Genomic DNA, 24,567 nt, shown 5'->3' on the forward strand with positions numbered 1-24,567 from the left:
TCCTCGAGGCATACAACTCTCAGTTTTAGAAAAGAGCCACTCGCTCTTAAAGTTAAGCCTCTCCCAGGCCACACCAAACTCAACTTTCAAGTTGTCCTCAAAGGACATATACACAGGGGTAAAATACCCAACCTACTGAGGTCTATTAGGTGAGAAAAGATTAATACATGACCTCTAAAATACAACTTGAGAGGAGGCGAACTTGCACTCCTAATACACTTTGCTTTTAAAACCTAATCTGGCTCTGGGCCACTAACGCAAGGGCTAATCCCATACTACAGAGGTGACTTAGAGAAGAACACTTTACATTACATAAACGAAGAAAAGTTTGAGAAAATAAGTTCACCTCAAAACAAATGTGAGTGGGAGCTCGAGAGGGTTAGCACTCTCTATCCCAATATGTAGCTTTACAAGAGAATAGAAGAAAAGAGTAGTTACATTTTAGGAAAAGGTTACATGATGGAAAACGCTTCGAACCCGCCGCGAGAGTTAAACTGCCGACCTAGCAAGAAAAGAAGATATTAATAGGCCATTACCTGGTAGTAGATCGCTGCCGAGGAAAGAGGCGCTTCCCGCCTCCTGCTATGTACTTAATACACTGAAAGATGGAACAGAAGTGGCCCGGAGACCCCAAAATCAGCAGTTTATATCCTCTCGCGGAAGATTCTAGGCGTTAGGGGAAATAAAACACCCTCCCACAAAATCTTTATTGGTTCGGGAAAAGAAACCCCTACATAGAGGAAAAAGAAACACATTATTGGTGGAAAATTAATTAAAGAAATTCGGGATTGGCTAGATCCAAACAAAGGGGAAAAGGAGGGGTATACAGCCAACTTAAACAATAACAGAAAGAAATTTAACAAGAAACAAACTTTTGAAATAAAAATTTCTCCAACAAAATAGTTCTTTGATTTCGCACTAGGTTGCACTATTGTAATTCTTCAGTAGTGTCCTCTAGAAGAGAAAGTTCACACTTCTTACTTCAAGCGAAACAAAAACACATCAAAAGTGACACAGTTCAAAAACTCAAAATTTTCCACGTGGTGACATCTTCTGAGAAAGTAGAGAATTAATAGAATAGATAAAGTTCAACCTTCCTCCAGAAGAGGAGTTTCAACTGGCGCAACTTTTAAATAAACAGAGTAGAGGTGTACCGCCCGGTACAATTATTATTATTATTATTATTATTATTATTATTGAGTTCTTGGTTCAGGGTACTTACAGGGGTTAGACAAGGCTCTAATTTCATCTTTGCTGTTCGTAGTTTACATGGATCATCTGCTGAAATGTATAAAATGGCTGGGAGGGATTCAGTTAGGTGGAAATGTAGTAAGCAGTCTGGCCTATGCTGACGACTTGGTCTTAATGGCAGATTGTGCCGAAAGCCTGCAGTCTAATATCTTGGAACTTGAAAATTGGTGCAATGAGTATGGTATGAAAATTAGCCTCTCGAAGACTAAATTGATGTCAGTAGGTAAGAAATTCAACAAAATTGAATGTCAGATTGGTGATACAAAGGTAGAACAGATCGATAATTTCAAGTATTTAGGTGTTGAGTTCTCCCAGGATGGTAATATAGTAAGTGAGATTGAATCAAGGTGTCGTAAAGCTAATGCAGTGAGCTCACAGTTGCGATCAACAGTATTCTGTAAGAAGGAAGTCAGCTCCCAAACGAAACTATCTTTACATCGGTCTGTTTTCAGACCAACTTTGCTTTACGGGAGCGAAAGCTGGGTGGACTCAGGATATCTTATTCATAAGTTAGAAGTAACAGACATGAAAGTAGCGAGAATGATTGGTGGTACAAACAGATGGGAACAATGGCAGGAGGGTACTCGAAATGAGGAGATAAAGGCTAATTTAGGAATGAACTCGATGGATGAAGCTGTACGTTTAAACCGGCTTAGGCGGTGGGGTCATGTGAGGTGAATGGAGGAGGATAGGTTACCTAGGAGAATAATGGACTCTGTTCTGGAGGGTAAGAGAAGGAGAGGGAGACCAAAACGACGATGGTTAGACTCAGTTTGTAACGATTTAAAGATAAGAGGCATGTAACTAAATGAGGCCACAACACTAGTTGCAAATAGAGGATTGTGGCGACAGTTAGTAAATTCACAGAGGCTTGCAGACTGAACGCTGAAAGGCATAAGTCTTTAATGATAATGCATGTATGTTATTATTATTACCGGCATTATTATTATTATTATTATTATTATTATTATTATTATTATTATTATTATTGCATTAACATCTCTCAAGTTGAGAGCTCCTGGCTCTCTAATTCATTTAAAATTTGGTGTGGAGGTTGGAAATCAAGGGCATTCAGATTAGAAATGGGTTCAAATCCCATTCTGCTCCATCCTACAAATGTTTTACTGTGGTTTCCTTATTTATCTCTTGATGGATATTGAAATAGTACCATTAACACAGATCATAGTTCCTTTAGAAACTTGAGTTACTGTCGCACAAACGAAACCAATGGGAAATAAAAGTTTCCACAATCTGTAATATTGGCCAGGAAAGTCCACAAATTTAATTATTTTTAGCACCAAATACTTGTCGGTAGGACGCGAAGCCTAAATGGCGGCGTCGGCGCTTCCTGTCATCCTAGAACCTGAATTTGGATGTTTCAGCGACAAAACAATGACATTCTTAGCCCCTGTTGCGATTACAGCTAATACCGTCGGAGTAAGAAAATAACAGGAGTTTAATTAATTTCGTGTCCGTCTTCGTAGCGTAACGATTAGCACTATTAGCTGCCGTCCTTTGAGGCCCAGGTTTGATTCCCGGTACTACCAGGAATGTAAGAATGACAGGAGTGCTGGTATGTGGTTAATATGGTACTTGCTGCTCACCTCCAAAAGAGCTCTACCACCTCGGGATGAGGGCACGAGTTCACTGTTAAGTTCGTGTGGCTGCTACTTGTAAGGCCGACCCTCCGATGAGGGTGGTAAACTGCCCGTTAATGTGCAGTCCCTGAGCCAAGGGAATAAGATTAAAATACCCGACCCGGCCGTGAATTGAACCCGAGGTCCGCTGGACCGAAGGCCACTGCGCTGACCATTCAGCCGAGGAATCGGACATAACAGGAGTTGAACAACAAGCATGAAAGTAGAAACAGGTGGGAAAATGGCGGGAGGATATTCGGAATGAGGAGACAAAGGCTAAGGTGGGAATAAATTTGATGGATGAAGTGGTAAGTCTACACCACCTTCGGTGGGGGTAGGGGGATGGTTTCATTGTTTTTAATGATTAAATGATCACAGGTGCAGAGTTGAACGAGACCACAGAACTAGCAAACATAGGGTTGTGGAGGCACTTAGTTAATTCACGGAGGCTTGCAGACTGAACACTAAAAGGCACAACAGCCTATAAGAAAGATATAACTGTATGTGTACAATTAATAACAAAATTGATGACACAGATATGTTGTGGTCTGTGTATGTTGAGTCTTCAGCCCGAAGGCTGGTTGGATCCTCAACAGCTCGACCATTAGCTGTCATAGTTGGCCTAGGCATCACTGAAGAGGCGTACTACGCAAATGAGGAGTGAGGTGGTTTCTCGCCACTGAGCCAGAAGTTGCTATTACATGTGAGTCTGCCAAGCCCACTGAAATGCATGCACCAACCAACCCCATGAGCAACATTTGCACGCCATTCATAGCAGGGACTGACTGCATAAGGAATGGCATTACTAGCATCACTCATACCTCAGTCACTTTCATATTTACAGAGACAAGGATACGACTGAGATTGATCAATGAAAGTAATAAAATTGCTCTAGCTCATACCAGAAGACATAGTGCACTGTAAAGACTAGGTCTCGCCAGGTGTCTTTCTATACACCACGGAAACTAAATCGACCTACAAAAACAAGTTGTTTATTACAATTATTAAATGCAAAATTCGTAAGAACTCCTCAGTTAATTGAATAATGAGACTATACAACAGTATCCATCCGTTCGTTGATATTTGTTTAGAGTGGCAGCAGTTACATTTATTTCTTCATGGATTTCTTTATTTCTCAAAATAAAGTTCATATAGACAACCTATTTAAAGTGCTCCAATGTAAACTTAACCAATCATATCTCTCTATAATATTCTAAGTGAACCACCCTCTTATATCGTAGCATCTCTTTTTAACGCTTTGTGTCGTGATCAATATCCTGTTTATGTATTACAGATAAATGATGCAAAGAATAGTGTTTTAAATTTATTTTACATATATTCATAGGCCCCTACATGCAAATTGTCCTGAATATTGTAATTATGTTCACAATTAATTAATGAATTAATTAATTAAATACATAAATGTTGAACAACAAAGAATGGAAAAGAAGGTAGGAGCGAAGAACCCGACACACATATGTAATGAAAGCAGGACAGGTCTTACAGATGAAAGTCCTCTGAATAGAGCATTACTTCGTTAGTTACGATTCTTAGCACAGATCTTAGGCGATAGCATCTTTTAACATTCTTGAATACCACCAGTTAGTTGACTTATTCAGCCTTTTTAATTCTCATCACCGATAGCTTTCCTTTAAAAGCACAGGAGATAATGCATTACATTACCAGCGAGGTTGTCATCTTATAGATGTGTATCATTTTCTCGGAGCTCAACCCCGCCAGTTGTGAAAGCATTCTAGTTACGAATATTATACTTCATGGAACGTATGCTTGCAAATTACACTGCAGTCCCTTGAGACCTATCCACACTCTGTTTTCTTTCATCATTTAAATTTTCATGTAAGAATAAAAGGTTCATTGCGTGTTCCTCAAAGTCGGGAGGTAGAATAATGGTTTCCTGTACATCAGACGGTCATAATTAAAAAAGAGGATGTTTTATTCAAATGAGAACAGGCGTAATTCTCCACAGAAAAGTTCCGTGAATTTTACTTTGTTAGGAGACCCTTCTTATTTATAAATTAAACATTGTCTTATTCCCTATAAGAAAGAGGAACCTGACGAAATAAAACTATAACCTTTGCCATAAATGTGGTAATATCTCTCTGACAGTAACATCAAAATCATTGCATTCATTTTTATTAAAAATCCTACCGCACGCAGCAAAACAAACAACATCTAATTTTTATTTAACTGCGTGTGTGTTCAGAACTTGTACCATCACGTGCCATACATTGTTCATAACGTTTCTGAAGATCATTAAACGTGTTCATGAACAAAGGTTGCTGTAACGACACACAAAAAATGACGTTATCTTCTCGCGTATTTCGGGAATATTGTAGGTGGGTCATCAGTCATAAAAACAGATTCTTTCAACATGCACCATATGTAGGAATCTGCAGACAAGGGCTCTATGAGCCTAGGGCGACTAGTGGCGCAATTAGTTGCCAGAGGGTTTAAGTACTGCGCTCCTGGTGGCGCAACTTGTGAAAAAGTGAGAAAGGCGTCCTATGATGAAACTACAGTATTTCTCCTTGCTCTTCTATTAAAAAAGGACAAGCCGAATTGTTAGGAATGCGAAACCGTCCTATGTTTATTTCCTGACTGAATATCACACATTGTTTGACGATCTAATCGAGGAAGACAGTATTTTTTTCAATTATCTTCGCATGTCGAAATGGTCATTTTATGAACCGCTTGGCTACATGAAAGATGATATAACAAGAAACGACGCTGGACTAAACAAGCATTTCCCAGCAGAAGAAATATTAGTCTTTACAGTGAAGCAAGTCATGCCATAGTCGTTACTTTGTTCCCCATAAGAAATCTTGCACAATTATTCGCAATTTTGCAAATCTTTTAATTTGAATCCATGACAAATTATTTTTGTTAATCATTAGTTATTGACGATTTCATAGTCGTTGCACGCTAACAAATTCTTCCTGACGAAATACATTTAAATAATTCTAATTAGGTTTTTCTTCGAATTCTGGAATGAAGTTCTTAAAATTATTGTTCCAAGAAAGAGAGCCTCCGTGGCTCAGGCGGCAGCGCGTCGGCCTCTCACCGCTGGATACCGTGGTTCAAATCCCGGTCACTCCATGTGAGATTTGTGCTGGACAAAGCGGAGGCGGGACAGGTTTTTCTCCGGGTACTCCGGTTTTCCCTGTCATCTTTCATCTCATTGCATAGCATCTATCAGTCATTAATAAAATCACTTTGGGAGTGGCGACCCCATCGTACTAATAGCCTATATATGATTCATTCATTTCATTCCTGACCCGGTCAATGGCTGGAAAACAGGTTGTAGGTTTTCATTGTTCCAAGAAATCAGTTTTTCTACTTTGCGTAAGCTTCAATCCTGGAATCCCAAATGGCCACTCTTCTTTCAACCTCAAAAATGAAGTCTTTAGTACTTATTTAACTTTCACATATGTGTGTCATGTCCTTCATTTGTTGTTTAAGTGATGTTTTCATGTTGATTAAAAGAACAATCACAATATGGTAATGCATATGAACGAATAAAATATTCACTAGCAAGACACCAACAAGCTAATGAAGAAATATGTGGGTGAGAGCACAAGCTCGAGTGATGTTCCGTTTACGCGCGCAGGTACATCGTGACTAGTCGCCCTCGGCTAATTGCGCCCTGAGGTACGGGAATGGAATTTCGTAAAATAAAATGTCCAAAGTGTCGTTGCTGAAGTATAAGCGACCGAGCTCGATAGCTGCAGTCGCTTAAGTGCGGCCAGTATCAAGTATTCGGGAGATAGTCGGTTCGAACCCCACTGTCGGCAGCCCTGAAAATGGTTTTCCGTGGTTTCCCATTTTCACACCAGGCAAATGCTGGGGCTGTACCTTAATTAAGGCCACGGCCGCTTCCTTCCAACTCCTAGCCCTTTCCTGTCCCATCGTCGCCATAAGACCTATCTGTGTCGGTGTGACGTAAAGCAACTAGAAAAAAAAAGTGTAAGCGACTTCCTTGCGACAGGCTGTAGCTCAACCTTGCTGCATCCATTGTCGCTGGAGGGATAAGTTTCTGGTGCAAATCACGCACGAATGGGGGTAATAATGAGGTCTCTATGGTCCACTGCTTTGGATTCTTAGCGGCATCGTAGACGAATCGAACCCGGGACCCTCTGCGATGTGTAACAGACTGACAGACGAAAATTGAATTGAGATGAACCTATTGTTCGACTTCAGTATGGTTGGATTGGGTTGGAGTTTTCATTCCGTGCGCGGACTGTGTACGGCGGGCCTCCTAGACAGTCTCTCAGGCTGATCTGATTTACGGATATTGTGAGCTGGGTACGGCATTCGCCTTAGTGCAGGAGAATAAAAAAACACTGAAAAACATTCTCAGGACAGGCGACGGTTGGGACCAGCCCCTGCGCCTCCTGAATGTACAGCTGCAACGCTAATAAAACTGGCCGCTTTGCCGAAGCCTACTCTGTACCTATTCCAAGGTAAAAACTAAGCATGAAGAACAAAATTCAACTGTACAAAGTAATTTTAGTCTTTTATTTATCTATCTATTTATTTATTTATTTATTTATTTATTTATTTATTTATTTATTTATTTATTTATTTATTTATTTATTTATTTATTTATTTATTTATTTATTTATTTATTTACAGCAGGCTAATTTAATACTGTACAACCTGTATCTTCTCGTCCGAGATTAATGTAGTAGTTACCCAATAGAACTTGAATGTACTCCGCTTTGAATGGTATCGACAGATATTATTTGTTATCTTTCTCTTTCTAGTCAGTCGTAATATTGCTATTTCATCGCTTCCCGTTGACAAAAGTGGATAGTTCCCTTTTGAACTGAAAGCTGGTCAATGAACGTGGCAGGGAAATATTTCACTGGATCAGTCATTGTGTTCCTAATTAATAGAGCTTTAATTGTCTATAGCATTGATTATTGTACTCAGGTTGAAGGGATAGTTCCCACACCGATCAAGAGATACGTGTGAAAGACTGATGCCACACAGTCATTGAAAGTCGATAAAGAGAGGATTGCATATCACCCAGTTTCCTCTACTACCGGGCGAGTTGGCCAAGCGGTTAGAGGCGCGCGGCTGTGAGCTTGCATCCGGGAGATAGCGGGCTCGAATCCCACTGCCGGCAGCCCTGAAGATGGTTTTCCGTGGCTTCCCATTTTTACACCAGGCAAATGCTGGGGCTGTACCTTAATTAAGGCCACGGCCGGTTCCTTCCCACTCCTAGGCCTTTCCTATGCCATCTTCGCCATAAGACCTACCTGTGTCGGTGCGACGTAAAGCCACTAGCAAAAAAAGTTTCCTCTAATATCATAATAAATATCGGAGCCAGAGACACGACTACGTCCTTGTTGACTTCTGTAACAGCTAGACAATGGGTCAAGAATGTCACACATGTCGTTGCTCTTTTAGTGCCGAAAGGATCCACCAGGATATTGAGGCACGATCCAGGGCGAGAGCATTTGAAGTAAGAACCAGCCGCGCGGTGTTTTTCCTACTGGCGAGCGGGACAGTCGATGCTGTGTGTTTGCAAATTTCAGCAGCGGTGATACATCCAGTATCATGAATTACTGTATTTTAAATTTGTTACTTACCAGCGTTATGGGAGCAGGTACTGAAATTGCCCGCATTCATAGTCCACACAGTTTAGCACGTTTTTAAGGATTTTTTACGGGGATATTTTTTGGGCTGGGGGTCTATCTGAATTTAGCATGGACTGTTTTACGTGTACAAAAATCAGACATCGTAACCAGGCAACCAGTCTACGTCATATGGATGGAAGAATGATGCCATTTTGGTAGACGGAAAGACATGTTTTCAGATGATGATGATGTTGAACGTATTATACCTACAGAGAGAGAGTAACCCTAAAAACATATCCATGATTCAGTGTTTCTCTGTGTAGTTGAGAAAATAGTAACTTTTTCCTTTGCTAGTGGTTTAACGTCGCACTTACACAATTTTCGGAGATGATAAAAATACTGGGATTGGGAAGTACTGGCCGTGGCCTTAAGGTACAGCCCCACCATTTGCCTGGCGTGAAAATGGGAGACCATGGAAAACCATCTTCAGCGCAGTCGATGGTGGGATTCGAATCCACTATCTCCTGAATGCAACGCTCACAGCTGCGCTACCCTTTCCCCACGGCAAACTCGCTCAATTTTTAAGAAACTATACCTCACTCACTGTATTCACGATGCAAAATGTTTTCAGTTTCCTGGCGGTTTTTTTTTTTTTTTTTTTTGCTTTAGGTCTTCCAAAGTGTGCGGATTTGTTTTGTACAGTATGTGATTTTTTTAACTTGCCTAGAGATAAAGAGGATGGATTGTTGTACAACCGGGAACTTTTACACCGAGAAATCTTTCTTGAAATCCCTTTTCGACTGGACAGGTTGAGTAAGTTAAAATAATAATAATTATAATAATAATAATAATAATAATAATAATAATAATAATAATAATAATAATAATTTTCTGGGTGTGGTGTCCAAGCACCACTTGCCATCTCTTCCTGTCTGCATACATCTTCTTTTCCAGAACACCTTCCCATCTGAGACCTGTCTCTCCTCCACGACTGATTTCACTGTCCCTATCAAGCGATTCCTTGGCCTTCCCCTTGGTCTCTTTCCTAGGACAGTGAGGTCGAAGTATTTTCTGGCAGGTCTCCCGCTCTTTATTCTCATAATATGCTCAAACCACTGAAGTTTCTCTTCTTTATTGCACTGGAAAATCATAAACACAAGTTGTGCAGTAGTAAACAGACACAGAGTCATAACACATTAAACAACACCCAACTCACAAACGCGTCTTTGATAGACATTCGTTTATTAACACGTTTTCTCACATCCAAAGCCAGGACAGATGTGTGCGCGCACCTCCCTTGCATTGAACGTGAGAGGCGACTGTCGTTTCACCGACAGGAAAAGCATGGCTCAACCAACACAGTACCCCTACTTTTAAGGCTAGTCATTCTGCAATTGCACTTTTGAGATCATTCAGGAAAGTAATGGCGAACTACCTCATTTCTCATCACGTCTTGTACATGGCACCACTAATGAGATTTTTCGGTGCTCTTTGAGGATCCGACCAGCCTGCGGGCTAAAGACATATCAGAACAAAGCTATTAAACTCTTCGAAATTGCATCCATGAGTTTAACAGATAATTTAAAATTGGGCTAGAAGAAGAAGAAGAAGAAGAAGAAGAAGAAGAAGAAGAAGACTGAGTCAGGTTTCTCTATGGGGAAAATGAAATGATCATAAATGTCTTGTATGTCTCGGTCGTGGCCAGCGACCAACGGCTGCTAATTTCAGATGGTCGCCAACTATAAGACGTAGTCTGCAAGGTTGCTAGGTAACATTGTGCGGCCATTCATCCATACTTTACATCACAGCCTGCACGGTTGTTAGGTTCCACTTCCGTCACACATTTTACTACATGCCACTATTTTGGTACACAATTTTCTGGATGACCCCCAGTTTGACGACATAATTGTGTCAAAAAGAAGAACAGATATGACGTGGCTGATTGTGTAGTGTTTTAGTTTTTGTTGTGTATAAGGGTGTTCTATTGAATATCATTAGAAAAGTGAACTGGATCGGGCATTGTTTGAGGCGGGACTGTTTACTGAAAGAAGGAATGGTGAAAGACAAAATAAAAGGAAGGAAGAGATATCAAATGCTGGACATCATCAAAGGAAAGAAATATTCGGACATGAAAAACTTGGCTATGGACAGACAAAAGTGGAAGAGGTTTATCCCATGACAAGAACTGCCAAAAGGCGGACTTCCTGAATGAAAGAATGAATGAATTAATGAATGAATAAATGAATGTATCGGGTGTATAAAAACCATCACCAGATATAATTTCACGTGATAATTTATCGCGTGTATTTCTGTTCTCACACAGCTGATGGCACTGGTTGTATACAACTTCTCTACCTCTGTGGAGCTATATGAATTTCAGAATTTTTTCGTTACTCCTTTTTATGTAACCTATGTCATCCAGAACAGTATTTTTGAAAAACAAAATCACCGGAGGCTGGAAAGGAATACATGTTTCGGCTGAATATGCTGCAGTACACTAATGAAGACTGGCTTGAAACACGATTTACAATCGTAGACAAAGAAAAATGTACATGTCCGCAGTATAGACTTTCTGTCCCTCTCCTCCTTGCCTTAGGGAGTGTACGTCCGTGGTGAGGAATGGACCATTAGCTTGGAGCGAGGGGTGGCTACAAGCGAGTAGCAAGTTAGCGCTACCCAAAAAAAATTACAATCAATATTGCGAGCAATAATTATTACTGTATAAACAATTGATCAAATTCTGTTATCAGGTCCTCAAACTTACAAATTAATTCCCCTATCATCTGCAGAGGATGTATGTGTCATCTGCTGTGGGAGTTCCTCGATTCTGAGGTGCAGATGCTGGGGGAATTTTGTAGGTGTTGCCGTGGCTTCAATTTCATTTAATATTGTGACCTGTAGACAGCACGACTTCGCTCACAGCCGTGCCCTCTCCAAAACAATCACCACCTTCCAAATCGAAATTATTTGATCTTGGCGCTCAATTTTTCACAAAAACACTCACCATAGCATTACCATGTCGTGGCGAGCACCAACTATTTGGCAATATTACGGCACAATAGTAAATCTCCCATTGTTTTTCGCGGTAATGCTGTTTTCCGTGTTCCTCATGTCATGTTCCTTGCCGTAAAATGCTTGTTATGACAGCAAAAGTTATTGCTAGTGAATAGGCATGAATTATATAGTTGATTTGCAACCGCAAACATTTTATCAAGGACTTTAGAGGAGTTATGGCGGTATTTAGGGATTGTAGTAAGGATGTAAAGGCGATGTGCATATGTCACTGCTAAGACCCCAATTAGAGTAGGGTTTCAGTGTATGTAACCCTCACCAGATTATTTGATTCGAGAACTTGAAACGATCCAAAAGAAAGAAGCGCCATTTGTTCTGGGTGATTTCCGGCAAACAAGTATTGTTACTAAAATGTTACAAACTTTGGACTGGGAAGATTTGGGAGCAAGGAGACGAACAGCTCGACTAAGCGGTCTGTTCCGAGCTTCAGCGGAGAGATGACGTGGAATGATATTAATAGACGAATAAGCATCAGCGGAGCTTTTTTAAAAGTATAAACTATAATATGAAGATAAAATTGGAGTTCAAGAGGACAAAGTGGGGAAATATTTATATATAGGAAGAGAAATTAGGGATTAGAATATTTTACTTCCCCGGAAACCATGAAAATGTAGTTAATGGGACGTAAAACCAAGAATTTGCCAACGGAGATTTTGATAAATTTCCAACTTCTTTGAAATCATTTAAGAAAATACTAGGTAAACAACTGTTAGGGCTCGAAGCAGGTCAGTTTTGATTGATTGATTGATTGATTGATTGATTGATTGATTGATTGATTGATTGATTTGAACAATTCTTACTGAGAGTGTGTCTTTCAATTGTGAGTCGACTTTCTCCTCCGTCACGCTATTCGACCTCGCTGCCAGTTCCAGCACGTCCATTGAACGCAACAATCAGTTCACAACATTGTTAATTTTCCTATTACTAGGCCTATAGTACTACATACTACAAAAACAAGGGATTCATACCGTGACGTAGCATAGTTTGGCGTTGGAGTTGTCTCAGTATACTCTTCTAATGAGGAAAATGTTAGTGGAAAACCATTCTCGAATAACTGCCGAAGACTGGTTCCAAATTCTGGCTGTCTGGTCCTGTCACATAAGACGTAGAGGGTCTTCGAAGTACAGTATTTTAAGGTATTTCATGTTGCAGAAAAGGGAGTTTCGTTGTTGAGTTCAGAGGATGATAGTGATGATGAGGCGGATAATGATGATGATAAGGCATATGTGAAATTTGTTGAAAACCCACTCACGAATCACAGTTGGTTCTTGACCTTCCCCAGTCTACAAGAGATGGCACTACGGGAAATCAATGCTCGTTTATACCTCATTCTGTCGTATTGTAAATCTGAAAAGCAGTCACTGTCGGGCAATTGTGCAGTTCCAGTTAGAAAGTTAAAAAAATTGCATATGTTATTAAAAGTTAAATCTTGTGATTTATTCTTTGTTTGATGTGGTACGTTTAAACCGTAATCTGTATTTCTCATGCTAACATTGATGCTTTCACGACCCGTACTTGTAGACAGGGCTTATGCCTTGTCAAGAAAACAAGGTGAAACACTTTCCGTTTCGCAAAGAACTTTGGTCCGCATCTTCAGAGGAAAATCTCGACTGTTTACGGAGAAGACTTCTACAGTTCTATCAGCAAAAGCCACTGCACTCGTTGGCGGTTCCAGACTAGGCTTGGGCCCACAAGTGGCTATGGCTGGTCCGTGGGCAGAAAACTCTGTACTCCGACCGAGCCGAGCGGAGGACGGGTGGCCACGACTTTACCGTCGCTCTTCACCTCTGCATTCGGTAGACGGAGAGGGACTGGTCCTCACCATGGGCTGTCCTGAGAAGGGGTTTTCCATTCTGCTAAGGCGAATACTAGCACAGTACCTAGTATAGGCACGGCCGTCAACCACCTCATTTTCTTCACACATCCCCGTCATTACGACAAATCTCCGCGCCCGAGAGACGGTGTCACTGTCTCTAAGAGGCTCGACTCCCCCGTCAGGGGAAAAATGAAAACAGTCTAGTAGTAGTAGTCCGTTTGTCGGTGGTTGCTGAGTAGCTTTCGGCTTACATGTGGCCACGGTTGTGTCGTGGCCCGACAGCTCTGCACTACGACCGACCAGCTGGGTCTACTATGCCTCTACACCTCTGCATTCGGGAGACGGAGAGGAGCTGGACCCTACCTTTGCTTTCCTGACGACGACGAAAATTATTTTCTTTCCGTACCCTGAACGGGTGAGGATGGTTTTCCATGGTTTTCCAGTCTCCTGCACCAAAGCGAATGTCGAGAAAGTTCCTAGTGTAGGCCACGGCTGCGAGTCCCCTCACCTTCACCGATTCATATTTTCTTGGCCTGAGACAAGGCATCACCTTCTAAGAGGCCAGCCGTACCACTTCAGAGTACGGAATTAAAACTTGAAGTAGTCGTTCATTTGTGCTTCCAGCTGCTGGTTCTTCCCGACCTACATGGCAGTGCTCGTTGGTTTTGAGGTGTTGGTGGTGGTGGTTTTGAGAGGAAATCAAACCAGGCAACTATCATCAGAAAGAAAAATGGAAGTGGTCCGATATTTCGAAGAATAAAGGATCGGCAAAACAAAGGGAAGGCGTGAAACTCCCTAGATCTCGCAAGCCTAGTACTGTTGGGGTAGGAAAATACCAAGAATTGATCAACTGTGGTCGCATTGGAAAGATGAAAGTGAGGAGCCTGGCATAAGTAAGTAAAACAATGTCAGACTCAGGTAACGGACCCGTGGTCGCGAACCCACGCTCCCAAGATCAGAGCCCGCGGGGTTTACTCCTTCAGTCGCTTTTTATGACAGCCAAGGGATACTCTACTCGCCGGTTGCTCTCGATTAACTCGGGGTTTGCCCATATATGACATAAGACAAAAGAGCGTATTAGAAGGTGAATGTAGTCTAAATTCAAACATCTGCTCTTCAATATGATGGGTGTTTTGAAGGAGTTAAAACTGAATAAAACCTTTGAAATGAAGTAACAATTGGCGAGTAACCAAATGATGAACACAACTGGCAGTTCGTTAACGTCGCGCGGCTCATAAATGAAGAGAACCGTTCATTGTGAGTTAATGCTCCCAATGTGCGTTCATAAGGTGGAATAGAGAAATAGCCCAGTTCAAGGAACGGCCAAGAATTCCTTGATATGTGAGAAATAAATGAACACGACCATGGGATACAATATATTGTGCCCATCCTAATGGAGAAGGAAGGAGCCTTACCATTTCATGATGGGAAAAGTGGCTGCTTTGGTGAATCAGTGGTGTAGTGTCCGATGCATGACCGCATGTTCGCGAGTTTAGACTAATCCCCGTCGACTGAAGAAAGATCAAAGATCTTGGCACTGTCATTGTCGTTAATATTCTGTGGTAGCGCACTCATTGTCAAGCATCTATTAACCAACACTATGGTCCGGTCCTCGGCCTACCAATCGACCGCTGCTCGACAGGAGGCCTGCAGATTACATGGTGGCGCTTGGTCAGCGGTGCGTATCCTCTCGGTCATTATTCTTAGCTTTCTAGACTGGGTTCGCTATCTCACTTTCAGATAACTTCTCAGTACTCACGTAGGCTGAATGGATCTCGAACCAACAGTTAGATAGATCTAAGAATCACTGAACCGGTGTGCGGTTAGGATCACGTAGCTCTGAACGTGCTTTCGGGGGAGGGTTGGTTCGAATCCCACCTTCGGCAGCCCTGTGGCTTCCCATTTCCACACCAGACAAATGCTGGGGCTGTACGTTAATTAAGGCCACGACCGTTAGCTTTTCCATCCTTGCATCGCTGAAAACCATTCGTGTTTTCGGCGACGCTAAACCACTAGGAAAAATCGTTGACCTGGCCGGAAATCGAACCCAGAGCCTCTGGTTAAAGGTAGACTTGCTATTCCTAATCTGCGGTGTCTGCGGCTTTCGCAGTCGTCCGTCAATATTAAACAGTATTGTAGAAGCATTCGCTGTTAGACAGCAGCACAATCGAAATGTTGAAATTGATAGGCACCACTTCAGAAGGCCTGAAACTCTGTAGCTAATGCCATAGTACTACTACTACTATCGTCGAGTAAAACAGCGTTGTTGTTATCGATGAAAGCGCGACATAACGTCTAGGCCCCGGGTTCGATTTCCGGCCAGGTCAGCGATTTTTATGTCGACCTAAGAACTGGTACGAAGTCCAGTGAGTCTGCCAATGAAAAAACATCTTCACCTTTGATTGGTTCAGAAGATATCGGCCTCTGAATAGGGAGTTACATTTCGCAGTGTGGTTCTCCTGTTAGTTTCACAAAATTCTAAGTGCAACTTGTAACATGAGCAGCGAATGAAGAACGGGCCACGGCACTGATTGCAGAAGTTGATTCCATCTAAATCCAAAGTTTAGTACATCGGTGAGGCAAAACATTTAGTACGAACATATTCGTGCATGCGGTGATTCAATACGTATTCTTCAACAGTGTTTGCACTTCTCTCCCTCAAAATGCATATTTGTTGAACTCGCCTTTACCTTAGTAACGCATCGGTTCTGATTTCAGCGTCATACACATGCCTTTCGGTCTCACATTTTAAATTTCTCCAGAGGGTGGTGCGCCGGTACTTGAGATAGAAGGGGCGGCAAGGCAGATGTCCAAGTGTCCCCCCCACTCTTCACCAAGACATGGCAGAGTGCCGACGCACGCAGTCAGTAGCTACTCTGCGCCTGTAGTGAAGTATGAACACTGACATAGGCCTAGGTGTAATAAGACCTACTCTAAATTACTGCCGACTCCAGTTACCACAGTAAGACAGGATCACTCGCTCACGGCAGGACATGGACACCGATACCCGTGAGTAAAGTGCGCACTGAATTTCACCAGCAGGAATTTTCTCTGAAAGGAATACTATTTACCACCATTCCCGCTAAATGTCAGCCACCTGTTAATGAACATCATGACTTGTGCATGTTATCAGAGATGGTTTTCAGATCTATTGACTGTCCCCAGCCGAAATATAGCAAACAAAAATTATTATTATTATTATTATTATTATTATTATTATTATTATTATTATTATTATTATTATTATTATTATTATTATTATTTCTCGGTTTTCTATGACCTAAAACTCTGGAAATTTGCATGACTTAGGCTATGCTCTGAAAAAATACCAAAATATGTTAAAAATCTGGGAAATCTGACTCAACGAAAATCAAATATCGTCAAGAATTTGGTTAGAAGACCAGTAGCAAACTGGTGGCATCCTGCATTCTTTTCTCATATCTATTTTTACAAATTAGTGGTCGCGAAATCCTTTATCTTCAAAATTCATTTACACATAATATATTTCTGACGAAACGATAAACAAACAAACAAACAAACAAACAAACAAACACGTGAGTAATACTTCGAAAACAGATAACACGATTATAACGTGACCAGAATTATGCTTCTATACCATTTTTGATGAGACGTGGCTTAATGATAAAATATGCTTTTATACGACCAATGAAAACCGTGACTTCGTTTTCATAACAGCTCGAAATATGTGTAATTTAATTGAAGTTTGTAAAAAGAGACCCAGGTGAAAATGTCACAGAAATCAGAGCCCTGATTATTATTATTATTATTATTATTATTATTATTATTATTATTATTATTATTATTATTATCGTCTTTCCCGGTCTAGCCTACTAGGGACCGCGTGTCAATTTTAATTTCTCAGCATCTGAAGTTACCTCTTCTTTTATTTCCAACACTGCATCCTTTCGCTGTGTTTCTTCTGTCGCATTGAGTGGCTTCGATGGTTGAAACGCTGGGCCTTCTGATCCCAACTTGGCAGGTTCGATCCTGGACCAATCCGGTAATATTTGAAGGTACTCAAATACATCAACCTCGTGTCGGTAGATTCACTGACACATAAAATAACTCTTGCGGGACAAAATTCCGGGACTTGAACATGTTCGAAAACCGTCTCAAGTAGTTATTGGGACGTAGGTTAACATTATTATGCGTTTCTTCTTTGTTTCCTAGTTTCCAGTCAGTTTTATTTCCTTTACGATCTTTTTTTTTAATTTTAAGGTCCAGTAAATATAGCCTACTCCAGTCGAATAACACCAAGGGACCTGCTCAAGACATATCGTCTCCATCCGATGGACGAATTACCACCAACAGCTTCATTTACCCTCGCTCCGTATAAACACTTGGCACGCGATCTAGTGGTAATAAATTGTATACCACCACCCCTCCTATACTGTCGGCCAACGTTCTGATGGTGACAATTCTTTTCCACCAACAGATTTGATGTTTTTTCGTAAAAACTTGTACATTCCTAAATGGAACATTTAAAACATTGTTAAATCCCTAAAGCATGGGTTGAAAAGACGCATTTTAAATTTTTTAAATCTAGAAATTCGAAGAATACTGATGATTTATTGAAGTGTCTGTTTTAGTGAATGTAATTGTCACTGCCATTTATGTTCAGAATATTTACTGTTAAGGCAGACATTCGAATCTCGGCTCACCAAACGATGTAGTGCTTATTTTGGCTGTTCCTTATCGTCTGAGCTACGCCAACAAGTAGTGCTGACAATTATTGTAAGGAAAACAGTCCTATACCTGGCAGCCTTCGCTCTGGATTACTCGTTTACAGTAGGTTGACTGAACCTCCAAGTCATGTTCTTCTCTAGAAGTGGAAATTCTGTTTCTAAAATTTTCCTCTTCGGGCCGAACAATTAAACTCGCTTCTTTCCGGGTAAATTGCGCTCACTTTTCCAGTGTGTGTTAAGTAGCCTGCTTAAGGCAATAGTCGGCATGCAATTTGTTTCACTAAGGTTGATTGGTGTAAATCACCATGTTAATCTTTTGTCTGTTTCGGCATTCCGTTGTACTCTACCTGATTAAAAAAATATGCTTTTACGTCACATCACACTAACCACTTTTGGCGGTTTTCGGGGAGACGCCGAGTTGCCGAAATTTTGTCCCGCAGGAGTTTTTTACGTGCCAGTAAATATACCGACAGGAGACTGGCGTATTTGAGCACCTTCAAATACCACCGGACGGAGCCAGGATCGAACCTACCGAGTTGGCGTCAGAAAGCCAGCGCTCTAACGTCTGATGCAACCTTGTAGAGACATTTGCTACAGCTAAAGAAAGAAAGGTGGATCAAGTATTAATGATAAGGTGAGCCTAGGTGTGTTTTGACAAATTTTCTTTTAATGTTTATGCTAGCATGTGTAAATCAGGACGCCAGAGGTGTGATATTTCAGTAACTTTACAGGAGAGTAGAATAAAAGCTGCTGAGGCGCATATGTTGCTACGTTTAAGGCAGGTCATGGTAAATTATTGTAAGAGTCAATAGGATGAAGAGTGCGGCAGACGGCATAAGGTTGAACTGTTGTACGATCACTTACCATGATTTATCGCTAGTTTCTCCTAGGACATACTATAATATCACATAAAGTATCTCCATTCCTGGGAAACATATAATAGTGTATCCATAAGAAGACACGAGTAAAACAAGTCACATACCTCAAAATCATCGGGTTTTTTGTCATTTACGACAATTCACCTCTGACGTCCAGAAATTTGGGCGTGTATTTTAGACTTTCATTACACCGGTTCTGCTTATGTGTGACTGGTTCCACTCGTCATAAAATGAAGGAAAATCGGTGGTAAAATGGTTCTTATTCGTTTCTGCGGTCAGGCCATTGGCTCTTATGCTCTTATGCTTTTTTTCCTATTTTTTTGAACCCAAAGTTTTCTCCGGATGACCAATAAAGGTTTTCGCCAGCATAGGAGGTCCGAGGGAGTCTATTGCACCAGAAAAGGTATGGTAGAACAGTCGCGTAACGTTTTTGAGAGAATAAAAGAACAATCTAACAGTATGATGGCAGATTAGATTTGAGGATTTCTTCGTGAAAGTCCGCTGGAATACACATGAAAATCGAAGCCACGTAAATTTGTTTAGAGCCATAGCAGCATTTAATTTCTTCCAAACGGGTTTCTCTTATTTGTTTCTTCGTATTTTTTTCAATTCTACCTTATTTTTAAGTATACGCAAGTAAAAGTGCGTGTATGTCGATTGTTACTAATAAATGTAGAATTTTTTTTGCTCTTAACAGTTGTGCAATATGAGTTCCACAAAGAAAAAAATTCTGAATGAAAGAGACTAGTCTGGTCCATTACGTGAAACTGCCAATATTCCCCCCCTCCCCCCCTGAAAAAAGGCAATAAAAGCATTAACAATTATACATCTTCACTTGTTGATGTTTTAAAATTCTATTGAACTTATAACCTGACTGTATTCTGGACACGAATGGTCACCCTCATTGGAGGACGGGTGATTTATTATTTCTTTAATAAATTTCTCGAGCCGATGACCTAGACGTTAGGCCCCTTTAAACAACAAGCATCAAGCAATCCCTCTCAATTGTGGATGTCAATTAAGATGTATTTTGCCATCCATTTGCATTTTAAGATAGCGAAAAAGTCTTTTCAAGGAAAAGGTACAAAACATTATAAAAAAGGCATTTTAAAAACAGGTTATAAACATTTCTTTTTCGCTCGAACACTTTTCTATATTCCATATTCTACCATTCCTTTTCTAAAGTACGTAGTTTCCTAGGCTGGAAAGAACTTTCATTAGTTGTCTGGAACAAACTTTGGGTAAAAATCGGAAAAGAGCAGAAAACCATGAAAAATCAATACTCTGACCTACTCCTTCATATTCGGACAAAATATACTAGGCACACGTAGGGAGAACCAAGTCACAAATATAAAGTAAAAAGGCGCGCGGCTGTGAGCTTGCATCCGGGAGATAGTAGGTTCGAATCCAACTATCGGCAGCCCTGAATATGGTTTTCCGTGGTTTCCAATTTTCACACCAGGCAAATGCTGGCGCTGTACCTTAATTAAGGCCACGGCCGCTTCCTTCCAACTCCTAGTCCTTTCCTATCCCATCGTCTCCATAAGGCCTATCTGTGTCGGTGCGACGTAAAGGCCCTAGCAAAAAAAAAATATATATATTTGTTGCCCAGTGTTATCTATGTCATTTTAAAACCATAACGTGATCTTCCTCTATGAAATTGCACGAGCCGCCACTGGGCTGAGTTTTAAGTTTGTTATGTAAACACCGAATGAGTTACCGGATAACGTTTACATAGGGACATCGTACGACATGTAGTGTCGATTATACTGTACTTCTTTCCGCCCTTCAGAAATCCGAATGCTTCTTCCGGATTTGAACCTGCGATCATGAGATTAGGAGGCCGACACACTACCACGAAATTCGAATATATTGTTAGTGATCTCTTGAGGCTTTGCAATGCAACACGTGCAAGTTGCTGCGTCACACCATCATTTAATGAATAACGCGTCAGCTGGTGTAAATTCATCACTTTGCTTAAGCAAACTAAAACAGTGTACTTACTCTTTTTGTTATCTACATTTTCTAGCGTAGAACTAACCACTCTTTGCCACTTAATGCCAAGGTTATGGGAAGTGGAATTCTTGACATTGGACTCCTTACCCGCTTGACTTTACCTCCAGGAATTAGACTGCAGTTTTCTCGTTCTCGTCTCTACCAAAGTCTTTTCGAGTAAACCCAAAACGCCTTTACCGCCCCAGCCAGACAGTCTCAATAATAATAATAATAATAATAATAATAATAATAATAATAATAATAATAATAATAATAATACAGTCTAAAATCATTTCAAGAGAAACCAGTAAAACGGAGGCCCGAAGGGATTGTTTCCGAAGAGGAGAGAAAGATGAGAAGCGAAAGAATGAAGAGGGTTTTGAGAAGAGAAGAAAGATCAAGAAGCCCTCTATTTAACACCTGTTCGACTCGAGTTTCTCACATTTAAGCCCATTTATTCGTAGATGCCAGACATTCGATGTTAACACACAGGAGAACGTGGAGTGAACGCCTAACCACCCTGCCAGTATGATAATTCCCGTTTAAACCAATGGTTGTTAAAATAAAATAAAATAATGGATACGTTGTTGTTGTTGTTGTTGTTAGTAATCGGTCCATAGACTGGTTTGATGCAGCCCTCTATACAACCCTATCCTGTGTTAACCATTTCATTTCTACGTAACTGCTGCGTCCTACATCTGCTCTAATCTGCTTGTCATATTCATACCTTGAAAATGAAATGGCGTATGGCTTTTAGTGCCGGGAGTGTCCGAGGACAAGTTCGGCTCGCCAGATGCAGGTCTTTCGATTTGACTCCCGTAGGCGACCTGCGTGTCGTGATGAGGATGAAATTATGATGAAGACGACACATACATCCAGTCCCCGTGCCAGCTGTACAAGTTCTGGGTGTCTTAAAATGTGTCCTATCATTCTATCCCTTCTGTCCGGCTCCATGGCTAAATGGTTAGCGTGCTGGCCTTTGGTCCAGAAGGTCCCGGGTTCGATTCCCGGGCGGGACTGGGATTTTAACCTTCATTGGTTAACTCTAGTGGCTCGGAGGCTGGGTGTTTTTTGCCGTTTTCATAATTAGAATTCATCATAGATAGGGTCCGACTCCATGGCTAAGTGGTTAGCGTGCTGGCCTTTGGTCACAGGGGTCCCGGGTTCAATTCCCGGCAGGGTCGGGAATTTTAACCATAATTGGTTAATTTCGCTGGCACGGGGGCTGGGTGTATGTGTCGTATTCATCATCATTTCATCCTCCATCATGACGCGCAGGTCGTCTACGGGAGTCAAATCAAAAGACCTGCACATGGCGAGCCGACCATGTCCTCGGACACTCCCGGCACTAAAAGTCATACGCCATTTCATCATAGATAGGGCACCATCCTCGCAGACGCGCAGGTCGCCTATATGGTGTCAACTCGAAAAACCTGCACCAAGCCTCTTCGGAGGTCACACGCCATTATTATTATTATTATTATTATTATTATTATTATTATTATTATTATTATTATTATTATTATTATTATTATTATTATTATCTCTTCTTCTAGTCAAATTTAGCAAAACCTATCTTCTCTCACCAATTCAATTCAGAATCTCTTCATAGTTTTATACATGTTTGTGTGGAGTGTTTTGTTGTATGGTTGCGAAACATGAGTCTTAGCAAAACATGATATAAAACGCCTGGAAGCAATGGAAATGTGGATATGGAGGAGTATGCTGAAATTAGTTGGACAGAGAAAAAGTCAAACAATAGGGTCCTTAAGGAAAGATGAAACAAGGGAATTAATGAACATTGTAGAAAAGAGGAAAATCAAATGCCTTGGCCACAGACTTCGACATAACACATTCCTCACGACTCTGCTGGAAGAAAAAGTTCTGGGTAAGAAGGGAAGAGGATGGTCGAGGAAGAAGTAACTAGATTCCGTGATCGACAGGCTGAATTTGAAAAAAAAAAAAAAAAAGTTGACCTGAAGCGCTCAGCAGAGGAGAGATAAATGTAGTTGCAGCGACAAGGCCTTGCCTTTAGGATATGAATGAATGAATCTTCTTCATTCGTGATTCGATCTATCCATACCACCTTCAGCATTCTTCCGTAACACCACATTTCGAACGCTGCTATTCTCTTTCCTTTTGAGCTAGTTATCGTCCATGTTTGACTTCAATACAATGCCACGCTCCTGACGAAAGCCTTCAAAAACATCCGTCTAATTCCTATATCAGTGTTCGAAGAGAGCAAATTAATTTTCTTAAAAAAGGCCTTCCTTGCTTGTGCTAGTCATAATTTTGTGTCCTTCTTACTTCTGCCATCGTTAGTTATTTTACTACCCAAATAACAATGTTCATCTTCTGCCTTTAAGACTTCATTTCTTAATCTAATAATTCCTGCAACATCTGACTTCGTTCGACTGCTCTCCATTACTTTTTTATTGGACTTACTTTCATCTTGTACTCCTTACCCAAGACTCCGTCCATACCATTCAGAAACTTCTCCAGATCTTCTGCATTCTCAGATAAAATAACAATATCGTCAGCAAATCTCAAGGTTTTTATTTCCTCACCTTGGATTGTGATTCCCTTCCCAAATTCCTCTTTGATTTCCTGTACTGCCTGTCCTATATGAACATTGAAAAGGAGGGGGAACAAAATGCGATTTTGCCTCACTCCTTTCTGGATTGCAAGAAGATTGTTATCCCTGCAGACTGATTTGTATGCAGACTGTAGATAATTCATATTTCTCGGTATCTGGTCCCGATCACCTTCAGAATCTACCTACCTACGTAGCTACTCTTTAAGCGCGTAATTACCGGCGAGCACAATTATTTTGGCGCTGATTATACTTTCTTGTAGCGCCCTCTGCGAAGGCTCAGTGGTGACCTTCCACTCTCTGGATCCCAAGTTTGCGGGTCCAAACGCGGCAGAGGTGATCGGATTTTCGAAGGGCAGAAAAATGTCCATTCGTCACTCCATGTCGTGCGATGCTGGTATCTAAAAGATGGCCGGTGACACATTTGCTGTTTATCTGTCCTAATTTATTAGGACGCATCAATAGACTGCCGAACAGAGCTTCGATTCCTCTGCCATCTGGTAGATGAAAACGTAATGTTGAAATTGACTTGCAGGCAGCCTAAATGCATCAAATGGAAATCTGCAGCGTGATGGCAGATCCTATTATTATTATTATTATTATTATTATTATTATTATTATTATTATTATTATTATTATTATTATTATTATTATTATTATTACCAGGCGAGTTGGCTGTGTGGTTAGCAGCGCACAGCTGTGAGCTCGCATCCGGTAGATAGTGGGTTTGAACCCCACTGTCGGCAGCCCTGAAGATGGTTTTTGCGTGGTTTCCCATTTTCACGCCAGGCAAATGCTGGGGCTGTACCTTAATTAAGGCCACGGCCGCTTCCTTCCCACTCCTAACCCTTTCCTCTCCCATCGTCGCCATAAGACCTATCTGTGTCGGTGCGACGTAAAGAAACTAGCAAAAAATATTATTATTATTATTATTATTATTATTATTATTATTATTATTATTATTATTATTATTATTATTATTATTATTATTATTAAACTTTCTAGGAGACAAATGC

At 40.9% G+C, this 24,567-nt stretch overlaps 1 protein-coding gene across 11 annotated transcripts in view; it reads left to right on the top strand.

Annotated features, from left to right (window-relative positions):
• The window catches only part of Ndae1 (Na[+]-driven anion exchanger 1), a 917,075-nt gene that overhangs the window by 610,896 nt on the left and 281,612 nt on the right, over positions 1-24,567 (top strand). The window contains exon 1 of one of the 11 annotated variants that reach the window (XM_067151211.2): positions 16,262-16,388. The exons of 9 other annotated variants lie outside the window; for them this stretch is intronic. In XM_067151211.2, the coding sequence (XP_067007312.1) occupies positions 16,373-16,388 (16 nt within the window). In that variant the 5' untranslated portion in view covers positions 16,262-16,372. Of the gene's footprint in view, positions 1-16,261; positions 16,389-24,567 lie in introns of those variants that run through there. One more of the 11 variants, XM_067151213.2, reaches the window with a different exon arrangement.

The sequence above is a fragment of the Anabrus simplex genome, chromosome 7 (assembly GCF_040414725.1).
Source record: "Anabrus simplex isolate iqAnaSimp1 chromosome 7, ASM4041472v1, whole genome shotgun sequence".
Taxonomy (NCBI): Eukaryota; Metazoa; Arthropoda; class Insecta; order Orthoptera; family Tettigoniidae; genus Anabrus; species Anabrus simplex.